Source organism: Vipera berus (genome assembly GCF_964194415.1).
Source record: "Vipera berus genome assembly, chromosome: 13".
Taxonomy (NCBI): Eukaryota; Metazoa; Chordata; class Lepidosauria; order Squamata; family Viperidae; genus Vipera; species Vipera berus.
Window position 1 is genome coordinate 126,696 of NC_138216.1, and position 13,175 is coordinate 139,870.

General features: G+C 53.3%; 3 protein-coding genes across 4 annotated transcripts; 1 reads left to right on the top strand and 2 right to left on the bottom strand.

Annotated features, from left to right (window-relative positions):
• Position 1: 1 nt before the first annotated feature.
• PGAP6 (post-GPI attachment to proteins 6) lies at positions 2 to 5,887 on the bottom strand (the record flags this gene model as incomplete). Its single annotated transcript, XM_081338462.1, has 13 exons — positions 2 to 298; positions 541 to 657; positions 966 to 1,112; positions 1,371 to 1,549; positions 1,898 to 2,034; positions 2,211 to 2,334; positions 2,487 to 2,571; positions 2,665 to 2,987; positions 3,237 to 3,499; positions 3,605 to 3,741; positions 3,912 to 4,119; positions 4,240 to 4,417; positions 5,542 to 5,887. 13 exons carry the CDS (start codon positions 5,885 to 5,887, stop codon positions 2 to 4), a joined length of 2,541 nt encoding a protein of 846 aa, XP_081194588.1.
• A 42-nt stretch (positions 5,888 to 5,929) lies between these two features.
• On the top strand, positions 5,930 to 10,121 carry LOC308674188 (myoglobin-like). 2 transcript variants are annotated; one of them, XM_081338465.1, is made up of 4 exons: positions 5,930 to 6,117; positions 8,412 to 8,528; positions 9,346 to 9,568; positions 9,910 to 10,121. In XM_081338465.1, exons 1-4 carry the CDS (start codon positions 5,984 to 5,986, stop codon positions 9,946 to 9,948), a joined length of 513 nt encoding a protein of 170 aa, XP_081194591.1. In that variant the 5' UTR covers positions 5,930 to 5,983; the 3' UTR covers positions 9,949 to 10,121. The 2 variants fall into 2 exon arrangements, with proteins under 2 accessions (XP_081194591.1, XP_081194590.1); XM_081338464.1 differs by having other exon boundaries at positions 9,876 to 10,117.
• A 1,968-nt stretch (positions 10,122 to 12,089) lies between these two features.
• Positions 12,090 to 12,961, bottom strand: LOC308674198 (hemoglobin subunit alpha-D). The gene is made up of 3 exons (XM_081338494.1): positions 12,748 to 12,961; positions 12,425 to 12,629; positions 12,090 to 12,322 (listed from the first exon to the last, which is right to left on the bottom strand). The coding sequence occupies exons 1-3, from the start codon at positions 12,840 to 12,842 to the stop codon at positions 12,194 to 12,196; spliced, it is 429 nt and encodes a 142-aa protein (XP_081194620.1). The 5' UTR covers positions 12,843 to 12,961; the 3' UTR covers positions 12,090 to 12,193.
• Between the last annotated feature and the right edge of the window lie 214 nt (positions 12,962 to 13,175).

Sequence of the window (13,175 nt, forward strand, 5' to 3'; positions counted from 1 at the left end):
ATCACCTCACTGTGTAGAGTTCCTCCTGGTCATTCTTACAGATTTGGTAATGGCACAGCAGTTTACGGGACCAGGCCCACGGGTCCTTCTGCTTATCTCCAGGAGGAAGGAGGAAGGCCACGCTGCTTGCCACCATGATGTGCCAGAGGCTGTGAGTGTAATAGTAATTTTCAGTGGTTTCCATGAAGGTGTACACTGCTATGGCCACAAGTGCCAAGCTGGTCCCAGGGAAGAGGAAAAAGACCCAGCGCTTCCAAGAGGGAGGATAGCAGCGCCGCCGGGAGATCCCACGATAGACCTATGGGAGGAAAGAGGGGTTACTGGGAGCAGCACAGCCAAGAGAGCTTGGTCAATCTGTTGCAGAACCTGCTCTTAACGTGTCTTGCATTTCCTGCAAGAATGAAGTGCCCTCAGGGCCCAGTTGGTTGTGGTGAAATGGCTAAGAAGCAAATGGTAGTGGACTTCCTGCCACCTGAGCTCAGATGTTTGCTAATCAGAGGGAACCTCAGGAAGGAAGCCCAGAAGGCAGTGGTGACATACCCAAATGGTGGCCATGACAGTGAGGGCAAAAACACAGGGGCCCATCATATTCCACACGCCCCTGCGGTCCAGCTGTAGCGACATTGCAATGACCAGAGTCCCCAGCATGCAGAGGACCTAGAGCAAAGGAGAAAAGCCTGTACAACAAGATCCAGGGCTGCTTTGGAAGTTGCTGATGGCAACAAGAGATCTGCCCACTCTGTCCTCTCTTGCCTGCCTTGAAACACAGAAACCCAGCACAAATGAGGATGCAAGGCCAGCTTCCTGGCCAATACACACCCCCACCACTTGTGCTGGTCGCTTACACTACAGCCAAGAAACGCTAGACAAGTGGGAAAGTTCACATCTTCCATCCCATAATCTGGCTTCCTCCCCATTTCTTCGCAACTTTTAATTAGGGATTGCCTATGGCTCCCCATACATACATATTTCAGGATCTTCTTGACTTGTGCCATGCACAGAATGGTCACCCAGATAGAGACAACAGAGCCCAGAAAGTCACAGAACTGCAATGTGTCATAGTCCATAATGCACATCACGGCAATGCCAGGCTGGTCACAGGCGTGGTAGAACTGTAACCACAGTAAGGAAGAAGTAGGAGTGGTGCCAGAAAGGGGGCTGTTGATAGCAGGTCTGCATCTTCAAAAGCTTGGCCCAGAAAGGCTCCTATATCTCTCCTGGCTCAGAAGTCCAGTGGGGCCAAGGGAACTCCAGAAACCCTAATTCACCCAGACAGGCCTAGAAATGGAAGCCAACTTTCCCACTTTCCATTGCAAAGAACTGAACTGCTCTACAGCATGCATTGGACTAAAGAAAAACAAAGAACTTACTGTGGAAAAGAACATGGTGAAGGTATAGACGGAGGCCTCAACCAGGTGGTAATGGTAAAGGGCCACAATGATTGCAGGCAGGAAAAACAGGTTGCTGAGGGTGAGCAAGAGGGTGGCCAGAATCTGGGTGCCTACAGACTGGGCGTTGGTTCCATCTGTGCAGCTCCAGCCAGCCCAGCCTGCGAGAGGAAAAGGTAGGGAAGACATTACCTACAGAAAGCAATGCACTGCCAAAAGCAGGATCTCAACTCAACCATTTCTCTATCCTTGTTTTCTTGGATCCGTGTGTGTGCTTCTAAAGTGGTGCAGCCATTGGCCTGCCAACATACTTGGTCTCATTTCCAAGTGCTTTTGGAGTAGTGCAGCCACTCCCAGAAGCACCCAAACAGGTAGGCAGCTCCATGCAGAAGGTGGGTTCTGGTGGGTCTTGCTCTCCTTTTTTGGAGGACAGGACTTGAGGTAGAGCTGCCCCAGCTGGGAGGCCTGGGGGACAGAAGCAAGAGAGTTCTAACTAGGACCTCTCTTACCAGCCTTGCAGATGCAGCCAGTGTAGAGGTAACCATGGCGCCTCATGAGGCTGCACTGTCCATGGGTCCCACAATCGTTATAGCAGGGGGTGAGGTAGGCAAGCATGGCTACCTGGCCTTGAGCTTGATCACAGTCTCTGCACAAGAAGGGGAGAGAAAGAAGATGGGTCCAGGGAGTTCCAAGATGCAGCAGTTCAGTCCTATTGGGGACGGCCAGCGTGGGGGTGGGGGTTGTAAGCACAAAGCCACTCCAGTAGCAGTTTTCTCCCCGCGTTATAGAGAGCTAGGCTCAACCTGGAGATCCAGTACTCACTCGGATTCCTTTGGGCAGAGCAGCTTCAGAGACAGATACCAGCTGCCGGTTTGTGGGTAAGGAACAATGACTGCAGCTTCCCTGGAGGACATGCTCACATTCAGGAGGTAGCCCTGAGCGAAGGCTGGGTGGGAGAGGAAGAAGCAAGCAAATCAGCTGCTGTTGGTACATGTCCTTTGAAAACCATCGGCTTCTTTGGAGTAAACCCACAGGTGCTCCAGGAAAGGGGAAATACAGTTGTTGGAACGTTGGCAAGCAGTTCTGCTGACTACGTACCTGTCCAGCAGCCACTGGAGCCGTTCAGGGAAAGTGAAGGAGATGTAGGGCTCAAGCAGGCCAACACAGTGGCATTTCCAGAAGTCTGCAATGACAAAACTGATCCCAGTTCTGAATTCTGGCAGGAGGCAAAACCTGTCAACCTTTGGCCCTCCAGATAGAAGGCATTCATCCTCACCTGGTTCAGCATCAGGTTCAGCACCAGGTTCCCTCCACTGTCCATGCCTGAGTTTAGGTTAAGGAGCAGCAGAGTGGGAATATCGCTCTGAACAGGCACAGTGGAATCTCCAAGAATGCGGAAACGCACAGATGCAATATCCAGCTCCTCACGGACAACCGGCTGGCCACGCAGGCAGTTGTTTCCTGTGCCAGAGGCATTGTGGCTGCTGCCCATGGCAAGCAATGTGCTGTTGAGGTGGTCTCCTGTCATTGGCATCCCCTGGTTCTTCTTCAAGCTCTGATAGAAGCCAAGAAAGGAGGCTGCGTCTCCTGGCTTGCATGCTGCGAGGAGAGAAGCCAACACATGCTCTGTCACACAAATGGGCAGGAGGAATGGGGAGGGCAAGAGGCCCTTCTGGATGGAAATAGGACCTCCCCTTCCTCAAACCAGGGGGCACCACTCTCTTGGTTGGATGAGAAAAGAAGAAGCAGCAAAGAGGTCTGAACAGGAATGGAGAGAGTCTGTGCTCAGGTCTCCATGGTTGCCGACACTCATTCCTGATTCCAAGCATTCTGATCAGGGGCACACACCTATGAAGAACACCGCCATCTCAAAGGACATGCTGGCACTGGCACCACCAAGGCTCTCCACTGTGATCCAAACCCACCTTCCCCATGGTGGGGAAGCCAAGAAGATGCTGCAGGCCTCCAGGCAGTGAAGCACCTTCTGAGAAGACCAAGAGAGCACAGCCAAACCCAAGGTGACTCGGAGGGCACAGGCTGCAGCAGAGCCATTCTCCATGCATTTCCACAGTTCAAAGCGCATCCCAGCAGTGTACTCGGGGACAAAGATCCTGCAACACATTTCCGATGCAGAGAAAGGGCCCAAGAGTTAGTACATGGTTCTTGGTCTTAAAGGGGCCAGCCGATGCAACCCCACCCCACTCCATGCTACTCACTTGGCGTGAAGTGGCCTACTAGCCCCCTTGGACAGAACCTGTTGCACAGGCACATCAGGCTCAAGGACTACAATGTCCATTTGGCGCAGCACAAACAGGTCAGGCTGGAAGATGTAGCTGCAAGACCTGGAGAAGCCCTGCAGGCAGAAAGGCCAGTCAGGGAAACTGCCCTGCTCAACTCCAGCTCTGCCAGTTCCTATCTAGTACAGTGGATGCCTCTTGGATCATGGTATGCCATGGATTTGAGCTTTGGAATTCCACATCGCCTGCAGGCTGTTTCCCCCATTCCCACCAGCCCAGTTCTCACCTTCACCTCAATCTTGCTTGATGCTGGGGGCAGGTGGGCAGCAAGAAACCAGTCCCCAGCAGCCGGGTTAGTGAGGTTGACAAAAGTGCTATTCTGCAGGGCAGCATCCAAGGTCAGAGTTTGGCTGAAGGAAGGAGGGACGCTTGTGTTCACAGGAAACTGTGTGCCCAGAGGGTTGATGACAGGAGGGGCACCATAGCGGATGTGGCTGGAGGACACAGGTCAAGAGAAAGGATCACTCACTTTCTCAGGCACTCAGGACAGAGACCCTGAGCCCTCCAGAGCTGGTACTCCCTGGCACAGCAGCGGTGGGGGAGAACTCACTCACAAGGTAACCTGAGTCTTCCCGCATCCAGGGCCTTTGTCTCTGGAAGCCTGCAGGAGCCATCGCAACTGCACTGTGTCCTCAGGGACACGGAAACGGAAAATTTTGGCACTTCCATACCAACTGTAGAAGGACAGCGTCTGTGAGCTCTGGGAAAAGTACTCAGAAAGAAACACCGGATCTGCGAAGAAAAGAAGAACCAGCCCTAGCTGCAGACAGGTCCTGGTGGGGAGGCACTGGCTGCTGGACAAGCGCCTGGCTGGATTCCCACCCTTAGTGGACAGCCTGCGGCTTGACTGGCCACAAATGCCATTGTCTCCATTGCAGCTCTCAGGTGGGTATCAGTGACTGGTCTGGAGCAGTGAAACTGGCTGGCTGGGCTGGGAGTGACCTTGGAGTGACCATCAAGCACACCGGCAGCCTCTGAGCAGGAAGCTTCTACGTGTCCATTAGGAGACCTCCAAGAGTCCTGGGAGGGACTTGCAGAGCACAGCCAGGCAGGCCAGCCAGGCAGGCACACCCCAGCCTGCAGGCATCATTGTGCTGGACTTTGTACAGCAAGCCCATTTCCGGAAAAGAGCACTCAGTCTTTCCTCTCGCTGCCTGAGGGCTGGGCACAGTGAGGAGAGGATTGGGCCCGGCCAGCCACTGGGACTTTTGGATGAAGGAAGCCACGATATTGCCCCTGCTTGCCCTGACACACTGCATGTCACCAGGAAGAGCTGTGCCAGGCAAGGAAATCCAGACATAGGTATCCGTAAGGAAGGAGAGAAGGAAGGAAGCGAGCACTCTGTCGAGGCTAATACAAGACAGTGTGCCCGCCTGCAGCCTACAGTGCATGACCCAGGAATGGAAGCCAGGAAGACCAAACTCCATCCCCCGGGGTGCCTGGGCACTGGCCCACCTTTCCGAGGCATGGATGCCCAGGAAGAAGCCCCAGACCGGGTGCCACAAAGCCCTGCCACAAAGCCCTTTGGAGCCACCTACTCAGTGCCCCCTCTCCAAGGGGGCTGCTGGGCTTCCTGCCGGGGGAAGCAGCACAGGCTCCTTCGAGGGACAGCCCTCTCCCCAGCAAAAGAGCAGCCCCTGGCCCGCCGCCCACACCGGGAAGGGCTCGGTCGCGGAGGTGCCAACCGCAACCCGCTTGCCAGAGGACAGGCGCCTGGGGCTACTGGGGAAGCCGCACGCTGCGCGCCTCTGAGAGCGGGCGGAGAGCCGCGCCCGGCCGAGTCAAGGTAGCGAGCGCGAGTTCCCCGATCCGCCGCCGGTGCCGCGCAGAGGAGCAGCGGGGGATGCGCGGCTCACCCTCGGCGCTCTCCGTCCGCTCAGCCTCCTTCTTCTCCAGCGGCGAGCGGGCAGCGGCGGCCAGGAGCAGGAAGAGCAGAGGGCAGCGGCCGAGCGAAGCGCCAGCCATCTCCGCCAAGGCTCCGGACCCGGATTGGCCGCCCGGCGGTGGCACCAGGAAGAACCCGCGGGGCAGGAGGGAAGGCAGTTGGGCACGCGCTGCAGGCGGCGCTTGACCGGGAAGGAGGCAGCGGCGGAAGCAAACCGGCTCCGCCCTCAGACGCCGGGCGGGGGGGAGCGGTGGCCGGAGCGCGGGGCGGGAGAGCGGGCAGGGGGCAGAGGCCGCCTCCGCGCCGCGCAAATTCATTGCCAGCCTTGGCCCTCGGCCCCGCGTGACTCGCAACCGCGCGTGATTCTTCCCGGCGCATCTCCGGGCCAGCGCCGCCCCCCCAACCGCCCAGGAATGCGGCCGCTGGAAGGTTCCGCGAACTCGTCCCGGCTCTCCCTCCTGTCCTCCTCCCCACCCCATCCCAACGGGCGCTCCACTGTGCCAGCCATGGCTGTCTTTGGGGGTCCCAGTGGAAAGCTAAAGGTGGGGTGAGTGGTCCGCTGCCCCAAACTGGTGCCCGGCGCTTCGGCCAGCCGCCTGGCGGGTGAACCCGGCGGCTGCCTGGATATCCCTCAAGTGGCCGGCAGCGGGACCCAAGGCCCGAGATGTGTTATTTGGGAAAGGTGCCAGCAAGCTCCCTCTGGCTTTTTGCCACCCTAGACCCCGTTGATAGGGCGCGCAATTTAGGCGTCCTCCTGGACTCACAACTCAGTTTTGAAGATCATATTGGAGTCGTGGCCAGGTTCGCCTGGTGCGCCAGTTGCGCCCCTATCTGGACCGAGATGCCCTACGTACGGTGACTCATGCACTCGTTACCTCTCGGATAGATTACTGCAATGCTCTCTACATGGGGCTGCCCTTGAAGACCACCCGGAGGCTTCAGCTGGTGCAGAATGCAGCCGCGCGGGTAGTGATGGGAGCATCCCGATACTCCCATATTACACCCCTCCTGCGTGAGCTGCATTGGCTACCAGTTGTCTTCCGGGCGAGATTTAAGGTGTTGGTACTTACCTTTAAAGCCCTACATGGCTTAGGCCCGGGATATTTGCAGGACCGTCTGCTACCGGGGATGACTTCCCATCGCCCAGTGCACTCACACAGAGAGGGCCTCCTCAGGGTGCCGTCGGCCAGACAATGTCGGCTGGCGACCCCCAGGGGGAGGGCCTTCTCTGTGGGAGCACCAGCCCTTTGGAACCAACTCCCCCTTGAGCTTCGGATGGCCCCGGACCTCCAGTCCTTTCGCCGCGACCTCAAAACTTTTTTCTTCCATCAGGCTGACCTGGATTGATGATGGGTTTTTAAATATGTTTTAATTTTTAACTGTGTAGTTAATTTATTTTGGGGCTGTTATTTAATTCTTTTTTTAATTTTTGTATTGTTTTTTATTGTTGTTAGCCGCCCTGAGTCCTTCGAGAGATAGGGCGGCATATAAGTCCCAAAAATAAATAAATAAATAAATAATTAACACAATTCTCCTCCTGCGATGAAATGGAAGACCCTGAGTTCCTGTCTTAGCCATAAAAGCCAGCTGGGTGATCGTGGGCCACTCATTCTCTCTCACCCCAGCCCACCTCAGAGGGTTGTTGTAATGCTGATTTGAGATGCGACCATCTCAGAACCTAGCAGAACCTGATAGGTAATGATACCAAGTATAAACATGTCCTAAAAATGAACAAGGGCAACTTGGCAACTTTATTTTCTGTGCTCCCGGAAGCAGCCTGAGTGTTCAAGCTCAAATTTCACCACATCCCTTTTGTCTCAGGAAAAAGCCTTGCCTCTTCACAATATTCCATGAGAGGAATTTTGCAACTTTATTCCCTTATTTTCAGAGCTTCGTCCTCCAGAATTCTTCAAAATTCCTCCACACCCTTACTCATCCCACACTCTTCAGCAGTGAGAAGCGCTCCTTGGAGGCTGTGCACAAGGGCTGCCTTGGCAGAGGGGAGGCTCTGGGATGAGGGAGGGGCAGATCCCAGAAACACCCCTCCCCCATGCCCCTGGACACCAAGGGCCTTCAGCATTTCTTGCCCAGCCCAGGAGCACCAAAGGCAGATATAGTTTTCTTCAGGGAAAGAAACACAGAGGCAAAGGAGAAATCTGCCACATTTTAAAAATCAAGCCATACGGAGCTCTTCTAACGGGTAATGTGGTTGCTTAATTAATGTCTCTATATTGTGGAAGCTAGCTAATTGCATTGTGTATGTAAGTCATGGTTAAGGCAATCATAGAGTCAAAAGGAACTTAGAGGTCTTCTAGTCCAACCCACTGCTCAGGTTGGGAATCCACATCCACATCTTCGGGAGGCAAGCTATTTCATGACTTCACAGCTTTATAGGTAATATGTGCAAACCCAACTGATGTGTGCTGACTGTCTCCCCTTAGCCATCTTCCAGTACTAGAAAGGGTAGTTTCATGCTGGCTTTTCAGGACTGCTGTTTCAGACTCTGTGCCTCACAGGCGGGATCACCACAGTGCAAATACACAAGGACAGAGCCTGTTGCACTGTCAGGCCTTTCATCATTTGACACCATGGTGATTAGGGGTGTACATTTTCTTGATACGTTCACACAATCCATTTAGCTGGTTACCAAATACACCCTTTTTATTTTACTTTATTGAGTTTGCAGAATATCAGGCTAGGTCCTGGGTAACACCAAGAAAAGTTAAAGCTGTGAAACAAAGTTCTTTCTGTTAGGTATATGGCCTGGTTCAGCCCGCTGTGGGAATAAGCTCATCTTGTTCAAAAAGCCTAGCAGGCAACATCATCTTCTTTTCCTTCCAGACCACCCACCTCAGATCCATTGAAGGATCTGACAGAAGTGGAACAGCAACTGATCCGAGACATTTGGGGAAAGGTGTTCGACAATGCTGAAGAAAATGGCAGGATTGTTATTATCAGGTACCAGCAGTAGAAAACTGGGCTCCTTCCGTGGGGGACCCCCCATGGTTGGAAGCTCTGCTTGGGGCTCAGAGGAAGCCCACCGAGAGACTTGGCCTTCTTGGCAGCTCAATAGTGGGACAGGGCCTCTTCCCAGATATGTGGCATTATCTTGATTTTGTGTGGGGTGGGAAAGTGGGTGCCTGAGGTTCATTTCTTGTTGCAATACTCCCCCCAAAGAGGATTTATAAGTACAAGAATTAAAACACTTTGTTAAAAAACAAAAGCATAACACCACAGAGACTATAAACGACAACCCTCCAAGTTCTGATAAAGAAGTGACATGGTTTCTCCTGCTACCAAAAAGATAGTTGGGGATATCTGGGTCCAATCCCGAAAAAGACCCTCCATCATGGCCCCTAACCCCATTGGAGACCATCAGCACAGCCTGTTCCAGTGACTGCACAAATCAGATGGGTGGTGGTAGTGAGAAGATACTCTTTTATGTCCTGAGGCTAAACTCTTCAGTCGGACCTGATCCAGACTACCAGCAGAGGAACCTCTAGCCCACGTAACAGTCTGGCCATTGCCTCTTCTTGGCCCTTTGAGCACTATAGTTCAGCCCTGACTGAGACCTGCATTAGGCCAGTAAGCCACTTTCAGATGCCAATGTCTGGATTCCTTTGGTTGATATGGGTGAGAAATCTTGTTTGGACAGGTACCTGGCCGGCCTGGTGAAATAAAAAGCATATAACGCAGAACTGCTCAGTCCAGTCCAGCTCAGCATAGGGAGAGAGCAGCTGAGCAAAATTTGCCTGCCTCTTTTCTTTCTGTTCAGGTTCTTCACAGAATACCCAGAGAGTAAGCAGTATTTCAAGAACATTCCAACTGAAGGTGACCTGATGATGATCCCAGAGGTGGGCTTCCATGGCCGGAGGATCATGGTGACCTTGAACCAGCTGATTGAAAGCATGAGTCACTGGAAGCAAGCCTGCAAGCTCATTGAGCGGCTGGTGGCAAGCCACAAGAACATACACAAGGTCCCATTAGGCATGTTCCAGGTACACAAGAAGGAAAGCAGACCCAAGGACTGCCAAGGGGCAGCTGATGTAACCACATGGTGATCATCCCTCCCCAGAGGGGAGATTTGGGGCAAATAGTTGCCTCCCTGCCTCCCTGCAGTACACATGGTCTGGACCTCAGTGGGCCATGAGAGCTTCTGCAGAAAGGTAGAACAGCTGGCGGGGGTCCCCTTGTTTGCTCACTAGCTCCCTTTCAGAGGCTCCCAGGGTGAATGATCTTGGACATGGGTGGAAATCCTCTAGTGCTTATCTTGGACTGTCCTCTCATAACTCTGCCTTTACCTAGTTCCTATTTCAGGCCATTCTCTCTGTCTTCCAAGATCTCCTCAAAGAAGAGTTTACTGATGATGCTCAGTTAGCCTGGGAAAAGTTCTTCCTGATTCTTCAAGATGAAATTGAAGCTGCTTATGCACAAGAATAGAAGTCTTGAACAAACCTTGGCTGACATTAAGCAATTTGGGGGCAGGCCTCCACCTTACTGTGCTTGTATTGAAGGAAATAAAATAAATAAATTAAATAAAATATAAATGGAACAAAATGAAATGAATCCTTGGGTCAATGCTGCTAACGTCGGATGTTCTTGCTTTGACAACAGATGGAAATGCAGCCATTTTCCATTATTGCTTTTAGAGTTAGTTGATGCTGTGTGGGGGGAATGTGGATGACACCTTGAACGCCAGCTTGGGAAATGTGGGGTGGTGATTCTGCAGGCTGGGGGGCTGTGTTCCTGTGGCTGGCAGTGATAGGTGGGTGAGGCTCCTTGATCAAATTCAAAGGAAAGTTGTCTATCTATCTATTGCAGGTATAAACCTCTGCAGCTCCAGCGGACTCTGGGCAATTGAGGGGTCCCTGTGCAGCTTGGAGGTGCTGAGCCTGGCCAGCACATCCTCCAGGTGCTCAAAGCCCCCTACCTACCATGTGACATGGTAGCCTCTGCTTAGCCTCTGCTAAGATGGGACCCGAGCTAAAGTGGGTCAATGAGTCTAACTGATCAAGTGTCCAGGATTCAGGGTAGAGTTACAAAACTGAGGGAAATTGTCTATACAGGCCTGGTCACTGACTTCATGGGGTTGATTTTGGACCAGATGCATGATGGCAACCATTAGTCGCTGCACTGGATCCCAAATAGCCCTTTTATTGAAATGGAGAACACCCTTTCCCTCCAGGTCAATCTTGCCAGAATGAAATGCTGGCTATAGGTTCACAGTGATCCTGGTGGCCCAGTCTTCCATATTACTCAGATGGCAGGCCATGTCCACTGGTCTTCCTTCAGCCAAGGGCTGGGCTTAGGTCACTTGTGACTGAGGGCCCTGAGCTGGACAATAAGTCTTATCTAGCAGTGTGCATCTCACCTGCCTTTTGCTGGCAGGAACAGCAGCATGGAGGACAGAGCTCCAGTACTGGGAGGTGTTGTGAAAGGAAGGTTTACCCTGAATGTCTTCCTGACATTGCTCTCCGTGGTCCTGAGACTCCCTGCTCTTAATCTTGTGCTGCTGATATGGGGGTGGGGAGAGGAGAGAGGGTGGGTGGAATTATTGCATGATCTGATTCTTACCTATAAAGCCCTACATGGCTTAGGCCCGGGTTACTTGCAGGACCGTCTGCTGCCAGGAACGACTTCCCATTGCCCTGTGCGCTCACACAGAAAGGGCCTCCTTAGGGTGCCGTCTGCCAGACAATGTCGGCTGGCGACCCCCAGAGGGAGGACCTTCTCTGTGGGGGAATCAGCTCCCTGGGAGCTCTGGATGGCCCCAGGTCTCCAGTCCTTTCATCGTGACCTCAAGACATACCTTTTCCAACAGGCCGACCTGGACTGATAATAAGGGTTTTTAATTATGTTTATAATGTTTTTATTGGTTTTAGTGGGGCTTTGTGATAGTTTAATTTTTTTAATATTTGTATTCTGTATTTTATTGTTGTTAGCCGCCCTGAGTCCTTCGGGAGATAGGGCGGCATATAAGTCCCATAATAAATAAATAAATAAATAAATCTAGAACGTAGCAAAGTAAGTTTGCCAACTCTGCTTCTAGCTCGCCTGCACCTCTGAACTTACTGCCACAGCAAAGATCCTGGTTTCCTTATCTGTGGTAGGATGCTCTGGGTTAAGATTTCAGGGAGGGGAGACAAGCCAGATTCCACCGAGGCAAACAAATGTTTTTAGTTCCTTGCTTGTTCCTAGCTATAATGGCAGGGTTCTACATTACAGACAAGGCTGCCCTTTTCCTTCATTATATGCAACCAGAGAGCCAGTTTGGTATAGTGTTAAGGCACAGGCTAGAAACCAGGAGATAATGAGTTCTAGTTCAGGGGTAAGTTTGGACCAGTCACTCTTCTCAGCCATTTGAAGGAGGAGGCAGGAACAAACCAGTTCCAAAGTCTTCCCAAGAAAAGCAGGGATCAACACCAACTCAAAGGCAGGCGCACACTCAGAGTCCCTTCCCAGCAACCATAGGGTCCTGCTCTTCCCTCCACCCCCAAAAGCTAGTGCAGCAGGCAGGCAGCGGTTCAAAGACAACTTTATTTCTCAGTGGCCCAGGTGAGGCACCCTGAAGGCAGGGAGCTCAGAGGAAGGCAACGGAGGGGCCCGGTTGTGGCACGTGGAGCTCATCTGTATTTCTCACACAGCACGTCAGACACCTGTTCAAGGAACTTGTCCCAGGCCAGGCAGCAGCAGGCATTGTATTCGTTGCGCAGGTGAGTGGCCAGAGACACGTGGAAGCATTTGGACAGCAGCTGCAGGAAGGAGGAGAAAGAGGAGGAGGAAGGAAGGAGTTAGCTGGGCAGATAGGACAGGCACCACTCTTCCTGCCCTACAGTCGCTTTGCCCCGACTTGCCTTGAAGTTGACTGGGTCCACACGGAGATTGTAGGCATGCAGGTCGCTAAGCTGGGAGAGGCTGCCACGGATGTCATCCAGGTGCTTCAGGGCGCTATCCAGCGCCTTGCCTATTTTCTCTCCCTGGTGGATGATGTCCTTCGAGCCGGGACTCAGGTTATAGTGGGAGAAGTAGGTCTTGCTCGATGGGTAGACTATTAACAACCTGCGGCAGGGAAGAGGAAGGGGTCTGTCAGGGGGCTCTGGTGGCAGGGAAATGGAGGGCAGCGGGCGCCCGTTGCGGGAAAAGAAGGCTCCGCCCGCCCACCCGCCCGCCCTCCTACCTGTTCAGCGCATCGGCGCCAATGTCCTCGACGCGACAGCCCAGTTTGGCAACGGAGGCTTGAAGGAGCCTGCGATCCTCGGCGGTCAGCACCATGGTTGTGGTAGAGGAGATCGAGGGAAGGCCTGTGGGTCGCTAGACAGAGGCAGACTGGGAGCTGGGGCGCCACCGTCGCTTTTATAGCTGCCCCCTCCTCGATCCGCCCATCTTATCTTATCGCCGTCGCGGTCAGGAGCGCTGCTTGCAGCGCTGCCAGCTCGCCCGGGCGGGACCCGCTTCGCTGCGACTTCCCAGACCAGCCCTTGAGCGCGCTCAAGGAATGCTCGAAGACAGAAGACGGTCTCCTCTGGAGCACTGGCGCGCCCAGGTAGCCTGGGTCTCCTCGACCTTTCCGTCGAGCGTCTCGGCCGTTTCACGGGAAAAATGCCC